Here is a 22859-nt window from a genome sequence, read left to right as displayed (position 1 = left end):
CTTTCCCACTGAAATAATAAAAAAAATAGGTAAAAAAAGGGGGGTCAATTAGCAACAGCATAATGTATTGCACAAAAGCAAAAAATTAAATATAAATTCTAATCATATAACCAATTCTTAGTTCTTTGACTACAGTTATTCTGTGTCAGAAACCTATTTTGTGTCAAATATTTGATTACAATCCAAATTCAGACCTGTATCAATTGCGAATATTGTGTCCATTTTTACCCCAACTGTTCAGGGCTGGACCTCTGCAGTCGTATCCTGCTGCACTCAGCGAAGCAATTTATTTTTAACAATATCAGCTTTTCAACATTTAATGATTTATACACCAAATTCTCTAGGTATTATGTGAAAAAAAATTTTGAAGGGTTTTGGAGCCACTGAAGGCCCAAGAAGCTATAGAACAAATGATGCAAAATCATGCTTTCTGGGTGTTCGGAAGACCCTTTCATAATCTGAAAATGAATTTTGTTATAATAATTTTTATTTTGGTCTCAAAGCAAAATGTATAAATTCAGTGTAAGACTGAAGTTTCTAGGGACAACATCAAAAGATCAATGTGCATGATAAAGCAAAAATGGAATTCACATAGTTAAGTCTGTGGCTGCTGGTTTTTTTAAACTCATGATCAAGTTCATAACAAAATTACTAGATTACAAAAGGAATGCAACACTAACAGAATACAGAAGGGCAATCAATGAACAAAAGACAAATAAATAAGAAACATTGATCCCGAAAAATCAGGGCTATAAGTCTGAGGGAAAACAGAACTTTCTTCTTGAAAGGCCATGAACACAATTTGATATGGAGACAAGCGTTTGGTTTTGAAATTTCCTTCATGTAGTTATGTCCCTGTTAAAATAAAAGTGAGGTAAGGTTTTCTGAGACAATAAACCTCAAGTTAAATGCCATTTTCAGACATTTCAAGTATATTTATACTTTTGTTATTAAAAAATTTGGGAAGTGTTTCCGATCTTTTTTGGGGAAAAAAGATTTTGTTATGAAGAATCTTGTGCCATCTCATACTTTAGATTAGACCAGGTAATTTATTTTCAAACTACCACAGAACAAACCATTTATTTTTTGTGATTATCAAGGCTGAGTTGTTTATTTTCAAAATCCTCCTGCCCCCCCCCCCCCCCCCCGAATATCAAATGGTCGTCCCCTAAGTGACATTTATTGTTCAAAGTGAATGTTTTTAGTTTCAAATGTTTGACCATCTGGATTCATTTGTATTAAAAGGTTTGTTTCAGAGTGTTAATGGTACATATGCAGCACAGCTTATTTAAATTAAAGTACATGTGAATATACATATAATTTGTATTCCCCTTTTTGTAAGGGTACTGCAAAGAAGAATTCCACAAGCCAACACACACATTGGAGAAATAACCACCTTCATAAGTGATTAAGAGATAGTTAAATGAAAAAATCTTGGAATATAGTTTATTCAAGGGGTTAGTAATGTAAATTTAAAAGCTAGAAGTTGAAATGAATTGTTTCATCGTTCACCTAAACAAAAGCCAGAGATACAGTGTAAAACAAATAGGTGTTAACAACATGGAGCAGATGGGAAAGAACAATGTATGGGCTGCTTTGTATTTTATGGAGAACCTGTTGAAAAAGTATGTATAGTAAATAACCACTAAAACTAGTTTATATGATAAATACACGAGAGTCATCAGAAAACAACCCACAATCAAATTCTTATAGGTATGTAATAGCCCTGAAATTATGGTACACAAGCAAGCAAGCATACAAACTTACCCTTCCTGAGCACCTGAAATCACCTATGGTTTGTGGTGGGGTTTGAGTTGATAAGTCTTTTTCTATGTTGTGTTTTGTGTACTGTTTGTCTTTTTGTGGTTTTTTATTTTTTGTAATTGCATTGTCAGTTTGTTTTCGATTATGGGTTTGAATATTTATCACACTCTTTTAATTTTTTTTACATGGAAACCTATAAGAAATATAGTAGAAAAAATATGAAATTATATTGTATAGTTCTAAATGCAAATATTTTGACACAAAAACATGCCATTTTATATGTCAGTGTCAATGTTAAAAAAGACAAACAAGGACAAGGCTATTTGTTGTTCCAAAATATGTGTATTTCTAAGTATTATGATTACTATAATGAATATAATTGATAATTTGTTGTATTGTCAGTGTGGGATAACATGTACAGCAGAGTTTTATCTTTAAATGCTTCACTAGGAAGAGAAGAACCCATGTCATTCTTGAACAAACAGATCCTTGATTTATTGATCAATTGTTGGTGTTTTAACTTGTAGTAGATGATGTGCCTTGGTTTGTGAAAAAAGTCCCCCTATTGTTTTTTATAACTTGGTTTAAGGTTACTGTCACAAGCAATCAATTGTCTGAAATTATGGCAAATGTTTGATGTTCTATCATTTGACATACATTTTCAGTATACTTCACAGTCTTCATTATATTCTGTTTCTTTTACTACAAACCAATAAAAATCACAACTCAGCTGGTGCACCCTAGTTATTCTGTATTTTTGTACATGATCGGGTCAATATCTACTTAGTATTAGTGTAATTGTCTAGTTAATTTGTCCTCGTTCTGAACATGCATAAAATATTTGCCACTGGACGTAAGGCAAACAACTTTCAATCAATTAATAAAATTGAAAATGGAAATGGGGAAAGTGTCGAAGAGACAACAACCCGACCAAAGAGCTTATTATTATAATTAAATATTAGATTTAGTTTATAGAAGAATTTTAAGGTTGAAAATATGGTGTTAAAGGGGTCATTTACCTTCAGCCTCATTTCTAAATTTTATTCAAATTACTGCTATAATTATTGTTCATGGAGTCCTTTTCCAATTGCTGGTTGGTAGCATTGCATATGGTGAAAAGATGTACACATCAGTATGACAAGCCTTGTGATGGAACACCTGACTAAAACTTCAAATTCATGGTTTATTAATTTAGGATCAATTATTACAACAAATGTCACTGAATGTCATTTTATTTTGGAGAAATTACTTAACTGTAATGGTTCAAATAGATGCAACAAAAACTGTTCATGGTTGATGTAAATTTTTCTGCAGTTTTGTTGGTGAATTACTACAGACCAAATTGGCATTGGTAGTGGGTCTCATTCGGGTCTAAGCGTGACGCGGGATTGCCGATTTTTTGTAAGCGTGACACGTGAAAGTCAAATTATTGTGTCGTGAAAACGGGAAATGAGGTCTAGCGGGACCCGGGAAATGACAAAAACATGAGAATTGCTTACGTACATAGTGTAAGCGGGATACGGGAATCTGACAAAACAGTAAGCGGGATCCGGGATCGGAACCCCCCAATGAGACCCCCTTGGTAATCATAGCCCAAATATTTTCCAGAATATATTTCAATATTGGGAGAATGCCTTGTGCTCCCAAGACCAAATTTGTATCTAAAACACCTTCCCTTTTAAGTATTTTGTTTTGAAAGTCTTATATGTAAGAGGCCTTTCAACTGTCAGATCACTAGTCCAGTCAATCTAGCATAAATTTGACCCTAACCTTGAAGTAATTGCAATAGTATGTTTAAAAATTTTAATCTTAAGCATTATACCTTAAATATACACTGGAAAAAAGTCCCATAAAATCAAACTTGAGGAAAACTTAAAAATCAGGGTTTTAAAATTCCTATGGAGATTAGCATTGATGTGGGAGATAACTCTGCGAAAAAGCAGAAATATCAATAAAAATTGATACAAAATTATAACTTTACCGCTTCTCTTCAACAGAATGTATTGGTTTCTGATATTTTAGCTGTCTTGAGAGTATAACATCCAACTCTTAAGGTGTTTTCATAACTTTTATCAAGCTCCAAATTCATTAGTTAACCATTTATTAGATTTATCAGCATATCAAGATAAGAATCTCAAATTGAATAAAACTAATTCAGCATATGTACTTCTTTTTGTGGTTTAAAGTATCTCTAAACAAGGAAGATAGATGCTGAACAAATATAATTTACAGATATAAACAATATCAAATATTCACATTTTTTTTTCAAGATGGTCACAAATCCATAAATTTGCAATTTTCTAAATGAAAACAGTGCAAAAAAAATTAAAAATACCCATAACACTTTGGATTTGTATATTTCATGAGCAGAATATTATATAATATAGTCAAATATGACTTATAACCCCATCAAAGTATCATATTTTACATGAATTTTATGATAATCAACCAAAAAAAAAGACTCATTTTTGTGGATTTATCTCCCTTTCCAATGTTAATTTCCGTAAGAAATTAAAAATGCTGATTTTGAGTTTTCCTCAAGTTTGATTTTATCATATTTTTTTTCAGTGTATATGTTGGGATTAATGCTATAGATAAGTACTAAAACATTTTCTGTTGCAATTAGTTTGAGGTTCAAACTTAGTTTGACTGGACTACACCTGGTAAAAAAGGGGAAAAATTCTGAACTTGAAAAAGTATATTAATCATCTATTTTTACTTTCTTCATATGTATGTATAGAAATGGTAATTTAATTTTGTCTGCTAGTTTATAAATGAGAATAATATGACCTACGTTTATAGATAAATTACATTTGATTGGCAAGTAAATTTAATCCCTGTAATTTTGTGCAATTTTATAATCTGAAAATAAAATGTCAAATCTGAAAAATTGTAATAAAGAGGTTAAACGTATTAACCTATCTAACGACACCTACAGAGTTAACTACCTATAATACATTGTATATTTTCTTACGATTTATTTTTTGCCAGGGGCTGCTATCAATCTGTCAACAATGACGATCAGGTGAAAATGACTAAATAAAGTTGTGTAGGTGAAAGTACACAGAGAAATTTTGGTGCACGTCTAGTCATTATAATGTTACATTGTGTTATATGATGGAACATGCATTCATATCTATCATTTTGAGGTTGTGGTGAAAAACGGGATTTTACAATTGAACAAAGAGGAAACTATATCACCTTTAAGGTAAGTAGTGTAAGTGAAAATGTCTTTACCTGTATATTTCATTTGTAGCCTGACAGTTAAAATTTCTAAATATCTGTTCATCAATTACTAATGAAATGAATGAAAAGATATATATAGTTACTATACTGTTGTCAGGTCATTAAAATTGTATATTTTGACTTTAATATTGGCCAGCTGAAACACCCCTCATTAGTGGCCTTCGGCTGTTATCTGCTATTTGGTCGGGTTGTTGTCTCTTTTACACATTTCCCATTTCCATGCTCAATTTTATCAATGTATTTTTTTGTTAGAGAAAAGTTGGCCTGTAACTTTTTTTAAATAAGTAATAAAACATGTATTCATCAAACATTGTGACCAGTAACAGAGTTTATTGCAGCAATCTTGCTTGCAATGTCAATGCAATAAACAAAATATTATTCATTTTTTTATTTCTGATTAACAAATACTAGACACATAATTTCATTACATGTCCAGAGTTCTGGAACTCTTTTTTCTTCCAAGTTCCAGTAGTCCTTGAAGAAAATCTGATGGTTCTTACTATTATTTCTATTGCAATATACCAAACTGTGTCCGTCCTTTGCCAAATTTTATGGTCAAAACCTTTGGACCACTCCTTCTCAAGTCCTCTGGTCATTATACCTCTGCAAATACATTTTTAAATAAGCAGCAACAAATATCTTAATAAAAAAATTAAAAAATACAGGACACAGCATTCAGTGTGAATTTTTTTTCCTTCTTAATATTTTCCCACGTGCTGAACCAGATCATTGTATTAAACTTATTATGAATGTCAAACAGTGAAATCACTACACATTTAATAAATTTACCTACATAAATCTATATAATGTATAAGTGATTTTTGAAACAAGTCATGTGCAACCTATATAACTTGTGGTTTATTGAGAAAACCATAAATGTGTCTCTTCACAACAGGTAAGAATTATATATCCTGGAACTGTTTAAGTCACAAATGTATTAAAATGAATAAAATCAAATGTTCATACAGTTCAGATCAGAAAAAACTACAGATTAAAAAGTATGTATATATTCCTATATCGTTATCTTTATCTTTATCTTTATCTTAAACTTGCCACTGTCAAATTGTTTGAGTTATTTCCCTTTGTTATAGTAAGAAATGTACAAATATTTTTCCACCTCTTGACATTGGTACAGATTGACTTTTGTACAAGGCCTTTAATGGGCAAAAACACATATGGCTTATTCATGAGACTATTATATGCTAATTTTAAGATTCTTTTTATTAAATTCAAATGGAAGTGTAATAAAAGTGAAACTAATGTATATGTATACCTTATTATTCTTTATACTATAATTTATGAAAAATTGAAGGATGAGTAAAAATATATTGGATGTAGATCATAAATCAGTTAATGTCAGCATGGAAGTAATATTTAGATATTACTTCCATGATGTCAGTAAATCAATCACTACTGTTCATATTAACAATCCTTAATTGGACCATGGAAGTAATTACTTCCATGATTGGACCCAAATAAAATTTTATATCATGTCTCAATGAATTCAAACTAATCAGGTAGATATTGATAATGTTTCAAATAAGAGATACTTTTATGTTGTGATTTTTCCTGTCTTATCATTGATGAGGGTGTAATTAAGTATAAATATTTATCTTTTATGTATTATAAGTTGTTTCTTTGTTTTGATGGCCATTAATAATATACAATTGTGGTAAATGACATATATTTGCGTTTTACTTTAAAGACTGCAGGATTGGTAGTGATAAATTGTGTCAAGTGGATTAAGTCTACTTCATAGTCCAATGGATCAAAAAGAACCGGCCGACAACTACAGTGGATACCTTGGACATGATCCACTTAATGTTGCAATTTCCACGGCAGATGTTAAATTTACAGACTACCTACATCCTTTAGCAAGAGATTCACAGGACGTGGATAAGAAAAAAGGACCAGTTCCACAACATCCACACAAAGAAATCGGATATCCACAGATTAACAGTGTTCAGAAGAAACCAGTGAATATGAGGGAGTTAAGATTTGATTCTGGTTAGTACAAAATACTACATATATATACACTTTTAAGCAAATAATTACATAGTAGAAATTTTGAACCTGAAAATAAAATCCAAAAGGAAACTTTATTAGGAATTTAGGAATTATAAATCTCAAACTGTTTTTTTTTTTTTTTTTTTTTAACTTAGTGGACAGTGGACAGGGTGAAAACATTATCAGAAGATTTTTTAATTTATGTATTTATAGATATTTGATGCCCTGGTTCTATAGTAGGGCAGCTGCAGATTTAGGGGGGGGGGGGGGCTGCCCCCTTTCTGTTGGAAAATTTTGGTTGGTTATATAGGGAATCACTGAAGCATGACAGGAGTGCCCCTCTTAGGCAGTCAGCAGCCCCCACTAATGAAAATTTCTGGATACGCCACTGTAGGGCACATTATGTTTATTGGTGTGCATCCATCCCTTCTTTAGTCCATTCATCCTGTTTCAGGTTAAAGTTTTGGTTTAAGCTAGTGTAAGATTAAGTCGAATTTAATATTTGATTTTTATTTTACCTTGTATTGACTGGAGTGAATGCCTTTTGGTTTCTTTGTTTCATTTGGTTGCTATCACATTGACTTTTGCCCCAATTTTGTATTTAGATATTTAAAGATAAAATTAAAACAGACAAATGCATATTGTTCTTATGAAAAATACATGCATTCACCTTATGACATATTTTTTGATGAAGATAAAACACATTCATGACATTGATTTCATGCAGAGTAATCTTTCAATATGTATAGATTTCATTCATCAGAATGTAACTCAAAAATTTAAGTTGGATGATTAAACTTTTTAAAACTATATAGTACAATGCTGTTGACTTTAAGTTTATAGTCTGAAGAAATTTCTTATCACGTTCACATTTAGAAACAGAAGAATAGCTTTAGAGTTTTTTAGCCATTACAATTATGATGTTATTCTTTTCAATTCTTTTCTTCTAGTTGGGAATTTTGATATAATTTCATATTCAGTGATTATCTCTATCATTTCATATAAATAGACCCAATAATGACTTTACCTAGGCTTTATTCCCTTGAAATATTGATTGATAATGAGTTAGAGATTTAGCTAGCTAGGTTTAATTCACTATTTTTTTGCATAAGAAAATGTCAGGAATATGACAGTTGTTTTCCATTCATTTGATGTGTCTGGGCTTTTGAATATGCCATTTGATAAGGTACTTTTCAGATTCAAGTTCGATATTTTTGTTATTTTACATTTTACCTTCTTTTGGCCGTATGAATAGGAGGACTAATCACACTAATATAGCTGTAGACTTTGGTGCCTTACCAAAACCTTTGCTAAACTTTTGTAAAAAGAAATATTTAGTTAAAGACATATAAGTTTGGATATGTGATAAATTATTGATGTTTAAAAAAAGTTTGAAGTGATGAATGACAAAAAAGAAAAGGGACTATAATCAAATATCTTACAACAGTATTATCTAGATGAAGGTTATTAAAAAGTTTATTTAATGGATTAATAAATTCAATGGATTTATATGTTAAAAATTATAAGCTTAGAAATATAACAATACAAATTAGGAAATGATTTATGCCTGGACTGTTAAAAAATAATTCAAAAATAAAGATGAAGATTAAAAACATAACTACAACTACAACTCTTGTTTCTGGTTATTTGATTTGAGAATATATTTTATAAAGAAATTTTTTAAAAGTCATATCGTAGTTGCTATTTTAAACCACAGCCAGAAAGTTCATTACGTGCACTGAGTTCAGTATTATTGCTAGTAAGTGGTTGTTTAGTCTATAAAGGAATATGTTTGCTTTGTATAAAATACATGTTGATGATATAATAGTACAAGTAACTTTTGATGAATTTGATGAGTAAGATGCAAATGATATAAAGTTACTAGAAAAGTAATATGAACTGTCATGCTCCTACTATAATGAATATTATAAATCTGCAAACATTGATAACAGTTATGTTTTGACTACCATATGTAGCAATGTATATCTAGAATAACCTTGAACTTTACTGGTCACACTGGTTGGGCGATTTTTTCTTTAGGCTCATATATGATGTGGAGAAATATTGTAATTCATTAATATTGATATTTTCTAAAACATTTGAGGATGGGTAGAATTCATTGGGAATATCATTTATCTATTTAAAAGAATATTCAGAATTGAAACATTTAATCTATAACCTGTAGTTTGTTTACCCTTTATCAAGTATTATTAAAAAAAGCTGTGAAGATATTTGTATAATCTAGTGGTAACCTTTGGTGAACAGTAGGCTATACAATACTGGAGAAAGTCCAATTCACTGGCTGTGGTCAGTAATTAGGGTAGACAGGGAACGTCCTTCATTTTAAATAATGATTTTGCGTGGACAGATTTTTGCCCCCGTTGTTGCATTAAATGAAGTTATCATTGTAGTTTGTTGCACGTTATTGAGATTCACAGCAGATTAATCAGCAATACAATTGTCAGAAAACACTGAATTTTTCCGCCAAAAATTATTATTTGGTTTTACACAGAAGACATAATAGACATTTTAAAATTGTATAGTGAATTATTTGGTCAATCACATTTAAATCAGTGATAGTTTATCAATTCTTTGATAATCAATATCTGAATAAGTAAAAAGCCTTCATCATGTGATTTTGTGGACCAATACAATTTCATATGGATGAACCCGTTATTTACTTGGAATTACTACCAGATGACGATTATTATGATATGGAAAACCATGTGCAAGTCCCGCTTTTAAATAATCAAGGTATGTAGGGTCAGATTTCTATAAATCCTCAGATCTATATCATTAATTTTATTTAGTATTAAAGAAATCTTTTAAAAATCAATAAAACATGATTTCGTAAAAGATATAACATGTCAGGAAAGGAAGGTATTTTTATTTTACCTATAAGTCGTTTACTTTTTAAACTACATGTTCTACTTATTTACATTGTTGTATCTACAGTACTAAGTAGATAAGGGTATAAGTTACCTATCTATGTACTTAAGGTAAACTGACTGATCTGTTGATAAATAATACAATACAGTATCTGTCTGTTTTGATTATTGTTGTTTTTCTATCACAAAGGTTTGCAAATGAAAATAAATATCTTAGAGTACAGTAAGAAATTTTGATTTTGCCTCAGTGTACAATTATATTAATGTAATAAATTGCTTGAAGTTATAATTAATAAATCTCTATATCATGTTATGAAGGGGTACATGCCTTGAAAGCAATGCTGAAATTTATATTAAGAGTAGCTTTTTTTTAAAAGTTGATAAGAAGAAAAATGAAGTATGGCAATTTTTGACTGCTACTAGAAAAATTAAAGAATTTTAGATAGAGACAAGAAATTTACCAGTTCAACGATAACTGCAGGTCCCAAATAACTAAATGGTTAATTCTACAAAAACCTTGAAACTCTTTAACACATAGATAATTCATTGTGTACATGAAGAAGACAACAATCCAACAATACAGGAAAACAAGGAGGCATAATTATGCTCTTTTATTTGCACTTATTCTCACAGATCATCACAATATTTTTGTTGTAAGGGGTGATTGTTGTGGTCACATTAAATTTAAATATATCAAGAAAAAATATTATACTTTTTTTGTCTATTATGAAAAGGTTTGATGTATATCTTTCTTGAACTTGATATTTTAGGTGTTAACTGCTCAACTTAAATAATAAGGTTGAAGAACATTGCCCTTTTATAGCAATAATCTTTAGGTCATGTAATTTTAGAGCGTTCCTAAATATGACATGTTCAATGTATTTAATTGGGTAATTTCAATACCAAATATAAATCATTGGCCAGAGAAAAATATCCCAATGCCCTGTTACTGGTTTTAAAAATATTCAGTTCTTCACAGTATAGAAAAATGCTAATGCTGATTATGACTAGCCTGACAAGGGTTGCCTATAATTGCTTATATCCATTTCATTGGAACTCTCAGACTGGAATTCATACCACACAAACTAATTTTTATACTGACAAGAAAAGTACAAATTGCATGTCTTTACTTTCTATTGTCTTTCAAATATATACTTGTCGTGATCATGCATAAAATATTTGCCACTGGACGTTTAGCAACAAGTGGCGGATCCAGAACTTTTCATAAAGTGGGGCCTGCTGACTGACCTAAGGGGGGGCCGCTCCAGTCGTGCTTCAGTGATTCCCTATATAATCAACAAAAATTTTCCCACGAAAAGGGGGCCTGGGGCCCTCAGGCCCCCCCTGGATCTGCCTATGGCAACCAACAATCAATCAGTTTTTCAAATAAAGACTTGGAACCTTCTGTTACCCTTTATAAGGTAGTCTAAAAGGTTAATGGGTTATGAGTAATATCTTAAATTTTTAAAACAGTTCAATAAGATAGTTTTAATTCTTAAATGGACAAATCATCAAGAACAGAAAATAGCAAAATTTTGCTTTGACTTTAAGTTTATCTTAAATTTTCTGTTTATGTTTATTAGGTCGTGAAATGAGTGTCTCTTAATTGGACCAGGACTCATGACTAATTGTCTGATTGTACCACTTGACATTATATATGTTAAATTAGTTTAAAGTATCTGATTAAGTATTGTTTGGGTGTAAAGTTTTATTTGGGTTTTTAATTTACGCATCATCATTGTCTATTACTGAAAAGTTTATTTTGATAAGATAAAATCAAAAATTAACCTTTTCTTATGCACTAACTAACCAAAAAAGAAAATTGTGTATTTTCTAAAGAAATTTGTATAGAAACTCAAATAAGATGGATTTTTCTAATAACATTTTATTTTCCTGGCATGATGATTATTATTAAGAAATGATATTGGCAACAAAAGAAAACAGCAGTGATTGATTGATTTCCTCGTAAATTGGTCTTGGGTATCCTCCAGTATGTCCTTCAAAGAAGACTAACAAAAAGTTGATGTTATTTTAACTTGTTTATTATGAAATACCATTTATTGGAAAATCACTTTCAAAGACGATGATGACAGCTCCCTTTTACATTTTTATAAATTGTTGATTGTACGTATCTAGGTTATTGGTTTTTATCAAAAGGGGGGGTCTCCAGTTTTTAGACATTTAATCACAAATGCTTTAAGTTTCATGAAACTTTGGTGACTGGTTTATGTTTATTAAAGTAAGCTTTCCTCAATTCTTTTTATAGATTTGTGGTATGACACTGAGGAGTAATGGAACCCTTTCCGGTGAAAAAGCAACGGATGTATCATGAGCTCATGGTGCAGATCTTTATTGTCATATAAAATAGAGAATGTTATGTGGCTTTTCAATATATTGCACCAGTATCAGCAAATTTCCAGTCCTTTTTAAAAGGGAAAAACAGGGGGTTCCAACCATATGTCCTTATTCAAAAGCATTGATTTTCAAAATAAGTTTTTGGGGGAATATATTGGTTAAGGGTATGCAATGATATGTACTGTACCATCTTCCTATATGGCCCCTTGAATCTACTGATCAGGATAGAAATAGGGTAGTTGAGTACTCAGTACTAGTTAACCTTTGCTTCTTGTAAAGTGCTTGTAACAGTTTTATCTGTTATTTGTCTTTAAGTAAGTTGATGTTGATGCCTTTGGTAATTTTACAGCTCCTCATGACCTAGGTTGATTAAGATCTTGACATATGGGTATAGACACCTGCTCATTATTGAAGAATGAATGTTGCCCTCTAGATGTAATTCTGGCTTTGTTATTTTGTAGGGTTGCTGTTTAGATAAAATTTACCTTGTGACACTTTTAATCCATATGATGTGATTAAAAAGAGAATTGGTATACTTCAATGAGACAGAAACCCATATTACGTAACATTTATTGTTAAATAAATAAAATAGACTAAGCTTCATCCCTAGGTTGATAAGAGAAGAGTCCACTTAAGTGATTTCTCTTCTTTAATGAATGATTGGCTTGAGTTAGGGAGGAAGCATTGTACACCATGTTAATATGTTAGAGATGTCCACATTCCAGGTTCTGTGTAAAGTACTTACATATTGTGTTTACCACACAACAATTGATTGGTTTATTTTCAAGGAGATTTAATATAATTCTCTCAGATACACTTTAAAATTAATTCTTTGTTAGAAATTTTCTTAATTTACATATTAAATTATCCATATTAGGTTTAATTTTTATCTTTATCAAGAAAAAGCTCTTTTGACGCACTTCATTTGATTTACAACAATTTGAAAAAATAGAATTTCTTTTCTAAGTAAATATTTATATATGCTCATATATTTTTTTGTGTGTAAATATATAACATTGATAGAAAAAAATATTACTTTGGGGGTTGGGGTGGATGGAGGGGAAGAGGGTTATTCAACAATCATGTGTTGTAAAGTGAGATGGAAATCATATCATTTTTTTCTAAAGATTTTTATGTCCCACCTACGATATTAAAGGGCATTATGTTTTCTGGTCTGTCTGTCTGTTCGTGCATTCATTCATTTATTCGTCTGTCCATCTGTCCTGCTTCAGGTAAAAGTTTTTGGTCAAGGTAGTTTTTGATGAAGTTGAAGTCCAATCAACATAAAACTTAGTACACATGTTCCCTATGATATGATCTTTCTAATTTTAATGCCAAATTAGAGTTTTAACACCAATTTTATGGTCCACTGAACACAGAAAATGATAGTGTGAATGGGGCAACCTGTTCTATGGACACATTCTTGTTTTTAATACAATTCAGTTAATTCTAAATGCACATCAAGGCTAAAAGATGGATGAAGTGGGTTTTCCTTTGAGAGAAGTTTAGCACATTTATTCCTGCAAAAAATAATCATGAGGAGAGGAGATCTTTAAGGATTTCCCACTCCTTGATTGCATGATTTTATAATTCAATTACAATTCCCTTCCCAAACACGACAGATAATATTGAACACTTCCATAAACCATAAATATGATATTTATGCCAGTAAAGGACAAGAATATGATAATGGCAATTTACAAATATAGTCAATTTTATTTTTTAACATGTATAGGAAAACTAATTTCTTCATCAAATATTAACTGGAATTTTTTAACCTTAAACCATGTCTTTGTATTTAAGCTTAGATTTTATGTAAATTGAAATTATGTTAATCTGTCAAAACATAGACATTTATTTTTAATAGATTATACAATCTTATTTAAATTAAGGTAAGGTTACACTAGCCTTTCTCAGGTATTGACATTTTGAGTGGGATAACTTGGGAACTCCAAAAGAACCTAGGTCAGGTGTGGTCTACTCTCACTATGAGTTTTTTACCTCAACTTGTATCCTCTTAATTGATTTATGAGATTTAAACATCTGTTTATTACTGTTGCCTCTAATTTAAATCAGTTCGATTCTTTTAAAGTGCATAGAAAATCAATTTAACAGTGTTAGAGTAGATCTTTTTCTTTAGTCCTCTGCCTTATAAATAGGGACTAATAATATACTTTTGACTTTATCTTAATGTTATTGCAACTCCTCCTAGAAACTCACATACATTTTTAATATCTATGATTAAATCATTTTTTGAAGAACATTTTTGACATTTTATTATAATAGTTTATAATATTCAATTTATTTTTGTCTTTTCCTATTATTCAAATATTTTTTTATAACACTAGTGAAATTATGTTCTTTCTTATGATTTTAAAGTAAGATTTAATTCTAAATTTTGCTCATTTGGTCTCCTTTCTTTAATTCTTGGTCCATTTTCTACCCCTCTGTTCTAATACCAAAACAGCAAAGAAGCAGAAGCAAGAAAAAGTGATGTGATATCATGTTTTTTTCCTTTCTTTGATTTAAGGGGCCAGTTTAGTTTTAAAGAAAAGTCTGTCTACCATGGATGATTTACATTTACAAAAGTGTTATACAAAAGATGAATAAATGATGTACATAATGATGATAGAAAGAGTTCATTTGATACAAACTAGTACACTTGGTTGGTCCTCGGAAGTACATGTGGTTTATTATAATATAAACTGTTTCTTTACCATTAGGATATAATTATTATCCAACTGTGTGGGACTTGTGTATCCAATTTAAATATCTTTGCTAAGGAGCTATTTTCTAATTTCCTTTACAATTTTATTTTAAAGAAAATTGTTAAACATCGTTTTTTTTAACCTGAAGCAAATAAAACTTAATTGCTAGAAAAATTATAGATAATCATTCAAGGATAGAGAAGATAAGGGTCAGAGGTCACTAATGCTATTCAAAACAAGTTGATTGATATATGTTATGTTTGGTATACAATATTCAGTGTACAAATTATTTGTATTCAGTAAACAAGACACTCACACACATGGTTCACATTTAGTGTACCCTGCAAAATAATTTGATTTCGAGTGATATTGACATTTGCTGGTTGATAGTACATTTACTGCATATTTTGCATAGAAGTATTTGTGTGGGATATTTTATTGAGGCTATAGATGTTCATCAAGTGTATTGTTGTAGTGTTGTAGCAATATAGATTATTACGTGTGAAATCTTCAATTCAATCATGCCGGAATATTACAATGACTTTAGATATAAAAAGCAAAATGATATACCATATGAGAAATGTGGTGAGTAAGATCAACTTTTATTCATAGTTTTGTAGAAGACAGTTATTAAATGTCAGTTTAAACACGTTAAAGTAACCTACTGTATTATATCTCAGTATTATATAATGTCAAATTGAGAGAATTATTTGAACAATTACAGAATTTGATATACCTTAATATTGAAACCTTCTCTTAATCTAAGATTTAAAAAGGTCTAGTAATTGTAAATATTTAAAACGTTTAGAAGTATACACAGATTTTTAACATGCCGTAGTTATGGATGAAATATTCTATGTGAATGATAGTCAGCAATCTAGCAAATAAGTAAAGAAAATTCTACATCATTTGCAGGAATGTGACCTGGAAAAGAAGAAAAATTAATACTTAAAGTAGTCGAATCTTTCATTTAATGTAAAACAAGACAGGAATCCAAACCCAAACCACCCAAACACAACAGCTTCTTAGGAGATAAACTTTGTCTTTAAATCAACAAAATAACAAAATTAGTCAACTGCACTCTCAAAAATTCTGATAATTTATTTAAACATTTTAATTCTTACCACATAACCATTATTTACTGGTTACTGACAATAGATCTACACTCAAGTGAAATAAAAGATATACTTATTTAATTTTAATAACAGTTTTAGTAATTGAATGGTCAATATCTTTTCAAGAATTCATGATTGTAATTAGTTTTACAGATAATGAAACACCAGAAACCTTTTGGTTCATTTACATTGCACTAAATCTTTTGAAATGTAAATAAAAATTGTATAATTAAATTTACATCAGAAACCAGCCTGTTTCCTGTGATAACAATTTATCTTGTGCATGCAGAGTACATGCAGATTTCCGTACTTTACATTTATTCTTTCATTTAAATTTCATCTTTGCACGTAAAGAATGACCAGAAAGAACTATTATTTGTTTCATGTATCTGGCTCTAGTAACTACATCTGCAGTTGGTAATTTTGAATAAAACAAGATATATGGTTGATGTTGATAAGCTATCAGCAGTTTTTTTTTATTTTTAAGTTATGCATGCCGTTAACAAAAGGTTTATTTCCATAGACAAATGATCTAGGGTAAAATTTATATAATTGTTTACTATTAAATTCAAAGTTTCCCATTGAAAAAAAATCCTTTGAATAATTTTTCCCCACCAGAAATGGAAAACAGACTCGGACTTCTCTTGAACTGAATATGCGTTTACTTTTCTACATTGGCTAGAGGTATAGGGGGAGGGTTGAGATTTCATAAACTTGTTTAATCCCGCCACATTTTTGCGTCTGTCCCAAGTCGGTAGCCTCTGGCCTTTGTTAGTCTTGTATTATTTTTAATTTTAGTTTCTTGTGTACAATTTGGAGTTTAGTATGGCGTTCATTATGACTGAACTAGTATATATATTTGTTAAGGGGCCAGCTGAAGGACGCCTCCTTGTGCGGGAATTTCTCGCTGCATTGAAGACCTGTTGGTGACCTTCTGCTGTTGTCTGTTCTATGGTCGGGTTGTTGTCTCTTTGACACATTCCCCATTTCCATTCTCAATTTTATTTTATAGCTGCATCGACTTTTTTCTCAATATTTTAATGAAAGTATGTTTATGGTAATTCATACTAGAATCAACAAAAAATCATTCAGATATAAAAAAAAAAAAAAAAACCATTTAGAATAAAAAGCTGAATGTTTATCATCCATTGTGTTCAGGGAGAAAGTGTGGTTGTATGCATTTTAATGTTTGAAAAGGTATAACTTTTATTTTTTAAATCAGGATAGCATTTTAGAAATGAGTAATTTTAAAAGAAACTATTAGTCATACATGTCAAATATGAACTTTTCAAATAGTATTATATATATAGTACTTTTTTACGGTTTTGATATTGTCACCTGTAGTTGCACTCAATGGAAAATTTTAAAATGTTTCTAACCTGTCCTGATTCAACTGTCATTACTAATAACATCATGTTTTAGATAGGGTTTTCATTTATTGATTGTCTTTTTTTCTTCATATTATAAAGTTAGATAAAATGGATTCCTTATTTTTGGGGAGGGACTTATGGTATATTGGTCCAGTGTCTTAGGGTTTTTTCATCTAAAGAAACTTTGCAAATAAAATATATAATGTAAATATGTAAATGTATTATTCATAATATTATGGATAATGGTTAAACCAAGGATTTGTGTAGAACAAATCCTTGGTTAAAGAAGTATTTAACAGACTGACCACTGCATATTTCTAATATACCCATACCCACTTGTAAACCTTACTATCATCATGCCACTTTTTCAGAGATATTGATTCTTGTTAATTACTTCTGTAATGGTATTTGTGGTGACTAAGGTTAACCTCAGTAAACATTTTGGTCAATAGATGAGCTAATAGCAACTTATATTTGACCTACTTTATCAATAGTCAACATACTTGATGCTAATGATTTATTCTCTAAAACATGTAAAATTAAAGACTATAAAATATATCATCATACAAATGTATATTATAAAACATGAATCATGTAGCATGTAACTAAATTGGTATGATGTAATTTAGGTCAGATAATTGTTTATTTGTATGACATCATCCATAAAATCATTTAAAAAGCCAATTGAATATAAGAACACACAAACTTCTTTTTTCTCGCTCATACTATGCTTTTCTATATACTTTCATATGAAATCGAATACAAATTTTATGATATAAAGATATAACTCTATTTAAATTATCCCCAAACTCCATTCTTGTCATATTTGATTGAATAGGTGACTTCAGTGGGAAATAGTTACATTAGTGGAGGGTTATGTTTAACAATAGTATCAACATAAATGTCAAAGGTTGCATGTCTGACAGATAGACTACTTGTAATACTATCAATTATTATCTGCTACTGTGCAAGTGGGTGTTAAACCATCCTACCAGTATTAGAAACACCTGTACAGAACATTTGTGTAAAATAGCCAAGTTAAATAGTAATTTGACCATTATCCAGTGGGGATTAGGCCTACACAATTACTGAAACCACAGAAAAGGTTTAAATGTCAGGTTTCTTGACTCCAGCAGTCCTTCATATTGTCCTGTTCAACTATTATAAGAATCTTTTTATTTATATTTAAAAGCTATTCATTGAAGTTCTCTTATTTGATGTTTGCTTACATTGTAAACCAAAACTTTAATTAAATTCTTCAATCTCTTCATGGTGGTCTGTACATAATATTAATGTCCAAATATTTTTGATAAAATCATAACTGTTGATCGATATTATAATGTCCTATTTTTTTCAGGTGTGTCTGACCTTGACCAGTCCCTTTCTCCTGTGACTGGTACCCCATCACCCAATGCAACCTTTCGTCCTATAAGTACAAATAAAACCTATGATTATGCTGAGTATGGATCACATCAATATGAGGAACTGCCACATTCAAGGTATTAAATGAATAAAATATATATGTAATGTTTCAAGGTTACTTGGTAAATCTACCCTAATTTTTCTCTTCAAAATTAGATCACTGTAGCTTATTTTGCCTTAAATTGCAGTGTAGGTTAATGCCTTCATGAGAATGTCTAGTTCTATAGTTCTATCATATTTTGCATAGATTAAGTCAATATTATAAAATTGAGCCTAAAGTGAATATAGATATAAGAAGATGTGGTATGAGTGTCAATGAGACAACTCTTAGAAATTTGTTAAGTAAACCATTATAGGTCAAAGTACGGCATTCAACACAGCAAGCTTTAAATACATATGATGGAATTTATGAGAAAAACATATTGATAATGGTGAAACAATACGAAAATAAACAGTTTGAACCTTTCAGCCCATATATATTCTGAGCATATAAAACCAGAGCAACATACAATTCTATTTTTGCTTTTTTGAATGAACTTTGTACTGCAAACACATTGTCACCATCACAGCTGTTGCTGATTGACAAATTAATATTGTTATGTCAGATTGTCATAAATTGTTCCTGAACTGGCACATGATCAGATTCTAAATGTGTCACATGGACTACAACAATACAATTGTAAAAGTAGTATTCCTCGTAATCTTTATGCCTTTTATTTGTTGACAAACAGAAAACATCATCATCTCAGTTACAACTCAAACCAACGATTTACTGCATACAAGTATTAAACTATTTATTTTTCTTCCAGATTACAACCCAATGGGCCACAAATGTCACCATGTTCTTCATCATCTGATAATCAGTCATCTACTGGTACCAACGTGACGATTTCTGATGTCCCTTCAGATGCTGGAGACACAGCAAATATTGTTAGAAGTCAGAGTCAGAAAGATGAGGAGCAAAGGTAAGGGTCATATGGTATATGATGCTAGGGAACAGTTGTGTTATAAGTTTTTCTGTAGTAGAAATATGGTCTCATTTCCTCTCTCTGTCTATCCTGTCTTGGAAGCCCTTTCCCATGTACAATCTGTGCAAGATTGTTTTAAAATTTATGCATATATCAAATCTTTATACCAGAATTGTCCCTTACAGAAATTTAAAGAAATGAATGCCAAATAACTGTTTGTAAATAATTCCCTGTGGAAATATAAATTATGCAGAAAATGAAAATGTAATTGATCTCCTCATGCCTACATTTCCTGCAGGATATTTATATTATCAGGAAAAAAATTAAGAGAAGCAAAAATTTGTTATGGAGTTATTGCCCTTAGACAGATAAAATATATTCATCAGCGGGAATAATTTAATGCTGCTCTTTAATTTTTATCTGAAACTTTCCAGTACATTTATCATATCCTCTACTTTAAAATATTTCCACTACTGTAGTTACACTGATCTGAACATGTATATATTAGCGATGTAAATATAGAAATAAGGAGATAAGACAACTCCACAACAGACCAATATGATTTCAAAAACCCAAGTAGAGTCAGGTGAGCGATACAGGCTCTCAAATACAGGCTCAGGAGAGCCTCTAGTTTATATTAAGTTGGCTTCAACTTAGGCTATTTAGTTATCAACAGAAAGGTCATTTGGCATGTAATACTGATAAATGATTTTAAGGGGTTACGTAATGGGTAGCTGACATGACCATTTTATGGGTACTTGATACAAACAGACATCTTTTGTTCATATTTCTTATTGGTATTACTTGTATTGAATAAAAATAATAAAAAAAAGTTACTAGCACACAGTGTAATCCACTTCAGCATAACAAACAAACAAAACTACCGGTATATAGCTTTCTTCATCAACATTGATAAAAAATCAAGGTAGAAAAATACACATTGTAGGCTTTGCAAAGCCTATGATAATATATAGAAGGGGGAAATATTAAAAAAGCTGCTTACAAACAGATTATTAACTTTTTTTAAAACTGATATTTTTATATTTTGCTCATTTATTTCTGTACATTTCAGGAAAAGATATAATCCACTGTATGATACCATGATCAATGCAACACCCAGTATTTACAACAAAGTCCGAGTCACAAGAGAAAGCATGTTACAGACCCAGATCAGACTCCTTAGAATAATTGTAGTGTTTTTGATCTTCATCTCCTGTGTCTCACTCTCTATCAGTTTATACCTCATCATCTCAAATTCATCAGGTATGGAAACTTATACAATGATTTAATGTTCATTCACTAATTGTAAGGGTGACACTTCTGTTTATTTCAGTGTGTTGTTGGGGTGCTGTCCTCTTGATGATTACCTCATATATTTATACTTCACAACTTCTTAATAATTGTTGGAATACTAAAGTTTTATATTGTTTTTATATTGTTCTGGTTCTAGCCTCAATCTTAAAATGCCATAAATGGCACCACTATAAACAATGTGAATCATTCTCTGTTTGTTTTTTTGTTTTTTTGCTGTTGAAATTGGAAGATGAGGTAGTTCCAATAGTTCATATCTTTCTGTTTGGTCAATGAAATCAACAATTGCTTTTAGTTTTGAACTAATTTCATTTAATTTTTCTAGCAATTTGGTTATCAGTAAACCTTTTTATCAGAAAAACCATGAAAAACAAGTAAAATTTAACTAAGTTAAGTGTTTGGTGGCTTAACTTATATATTCAGAAGACTATCATATTGGTTTAGGTGAATTAAATATTCTTCCTGATTTATTATTGGCCTCTACAAATAAGTGGTGACAAGACTTAGGTATTGGAAGAGAGATTTAAGTAATGTCTGTATTAACAAGTTTAAAAAGGTTTTTAATAGGTCCAGTAGACATATCTCTGTATCAACGTTTTATGTTATAGAATTTTAATCAACAGTTAAGTCTGATATTGATTTTGATTGTGTGTTGTAAGCCACATCCATGTCCTTCACCTTGTCCCTAGCAAGTACATAATCTTGTTTAATGTTATATAATATTATAGATGATTGAAATGGCAAATCAATTGCATTAGAAACAGAAATTAATTAAGTGTAGTGTTAAATAAATGGAAATATCCTGTCCCGAAAAGCTCCGCCATAATCAATTCTTTGACTTTTGCCTTTTCATATGGAAATACTTGCATTGCAGACACTTAACATGGTTATAGATTTTCTGTGTCAATCAAATATGAACTTTTTGTGGTAAACATGTTTACTTCTGCTGGTTATTGATGAATTATTGACAATTTTTCTTCAATGGCAACCAATTGTAGATATTTTTAAAGGTTGTTGTCCAATAGATATTAAAGCATGAAAACTACGTACCACCAGCTCATTTGGAGTAAATATTCATAGGTTTTACTTATCAAAATCCCTAGTTTTATTAATAACTGAATTCAGTGATATTTCCAAATAAGCTCAAAGGTGTCAAACATGTCTGAGAATGTCTAACAAATACATTTTATGACAAATGTAAGTCTAATAGGTGTGGAGAGGGCTTGTTAGGGAATTTTATGCGACTGTCATACAAGTGAGAGGTTAAGTTGGCTAAAAAAAAAAGTTTAAATCCATCATTTTCTTTACAAGGAAATGCCTGTACCAAGTCAGGAATATGACTGTTGTTTTCCAATATACTTGATGTGTTTTTAGAGAATTCAGTTTAATTATATTGTTAGGGTGTTAATTCACCTTTAAATTGTATGTTAGTTGGAAAGTGCAAATTTTGGTCCAGCCTTTTGGAAGTACACCACTAATTCATGGTCCCATTGCTTTCTATGTTAAATTCCTCCATTTCAAGCAGGCACACCTCTTTCATTTTAAGTTCAAATAAAGTGGCAATCATTGCATGTCAAAGCAACACTTTATTGTGTTTTGTACTGAAAAAAATCAACATACCTTTAATTGCATATAAGAAAGAACTGGTTCCCGGACCTTCGGATGTACCAAAGCAGGTACTTCAGATCTGACAAACAGACTAAAT

At 30.5% G+C, this 22859-nt stretch overlaps 1 protein-coding gene across 3 annotated transcripts in view; it reads left to right on the top strand.

Moving 5' to 3' along the window:
* The first annotated feature begins 1342 nt into the window (after window positions 1–1342).
* Window positions 1343–22859, top strand: part of LOC143067824 (uncharacterized) — a 31105-nt gene continuing 9588 nt past the window's right edge. The window contains exons 1-6 of one of the 3 annotated variants that reach the window (XM_076241389.1): window positions 1343–1625; window positions 4756–4972; window positions 6716–7017; window positions 18811–18952; window positions 19685–19840; window positions 20916–21106. In XM_076241389.1, coding sequence (XP_076097504.1) covers window positions 6774–7017; window positions 18811–18952; window positions 19685–19840; window positions 20916–21106 — 733 coding nt within the window. In that variant the 5' untranslated portion in view covers window positions 1343–1625; window positions 4756–4972; window positions 6716–6773. Of the gene's footprint in view, window positions 1626–4755; window positions 4973–6715; window positions 7018–9620; window positions 9772–15229; window positions 15554–18810; window positions 18953–19684; window positions 19841–20915; window positions 21107–22859 lie in introns of those variants that run through there. The other 2 variants (XM_076241390.1, XM_076241392.1) reach the window with 2 other exon arrangements.

Source organism: Mytilus galloprovincialis, chromosome 3 (genome assembly GCF_965363235.1).
Source record: "Mytilus galloprovincialis chromosome 3, xbMytGall1.hap1.1, whole genome shotgun sequence".
NCBI classification, from domain to species: Eukaryota; Metazoa; Mollusca; class Bivalvia; order Mytilida; family Mytilidae; genus Mytilus; species Mytilus galloprovincialis.
The sequence above is the reverse complement of the archived record's forward strand: the minus strand, read 5'-3'. Positions and strand labels throughout refer to the sequence as shown.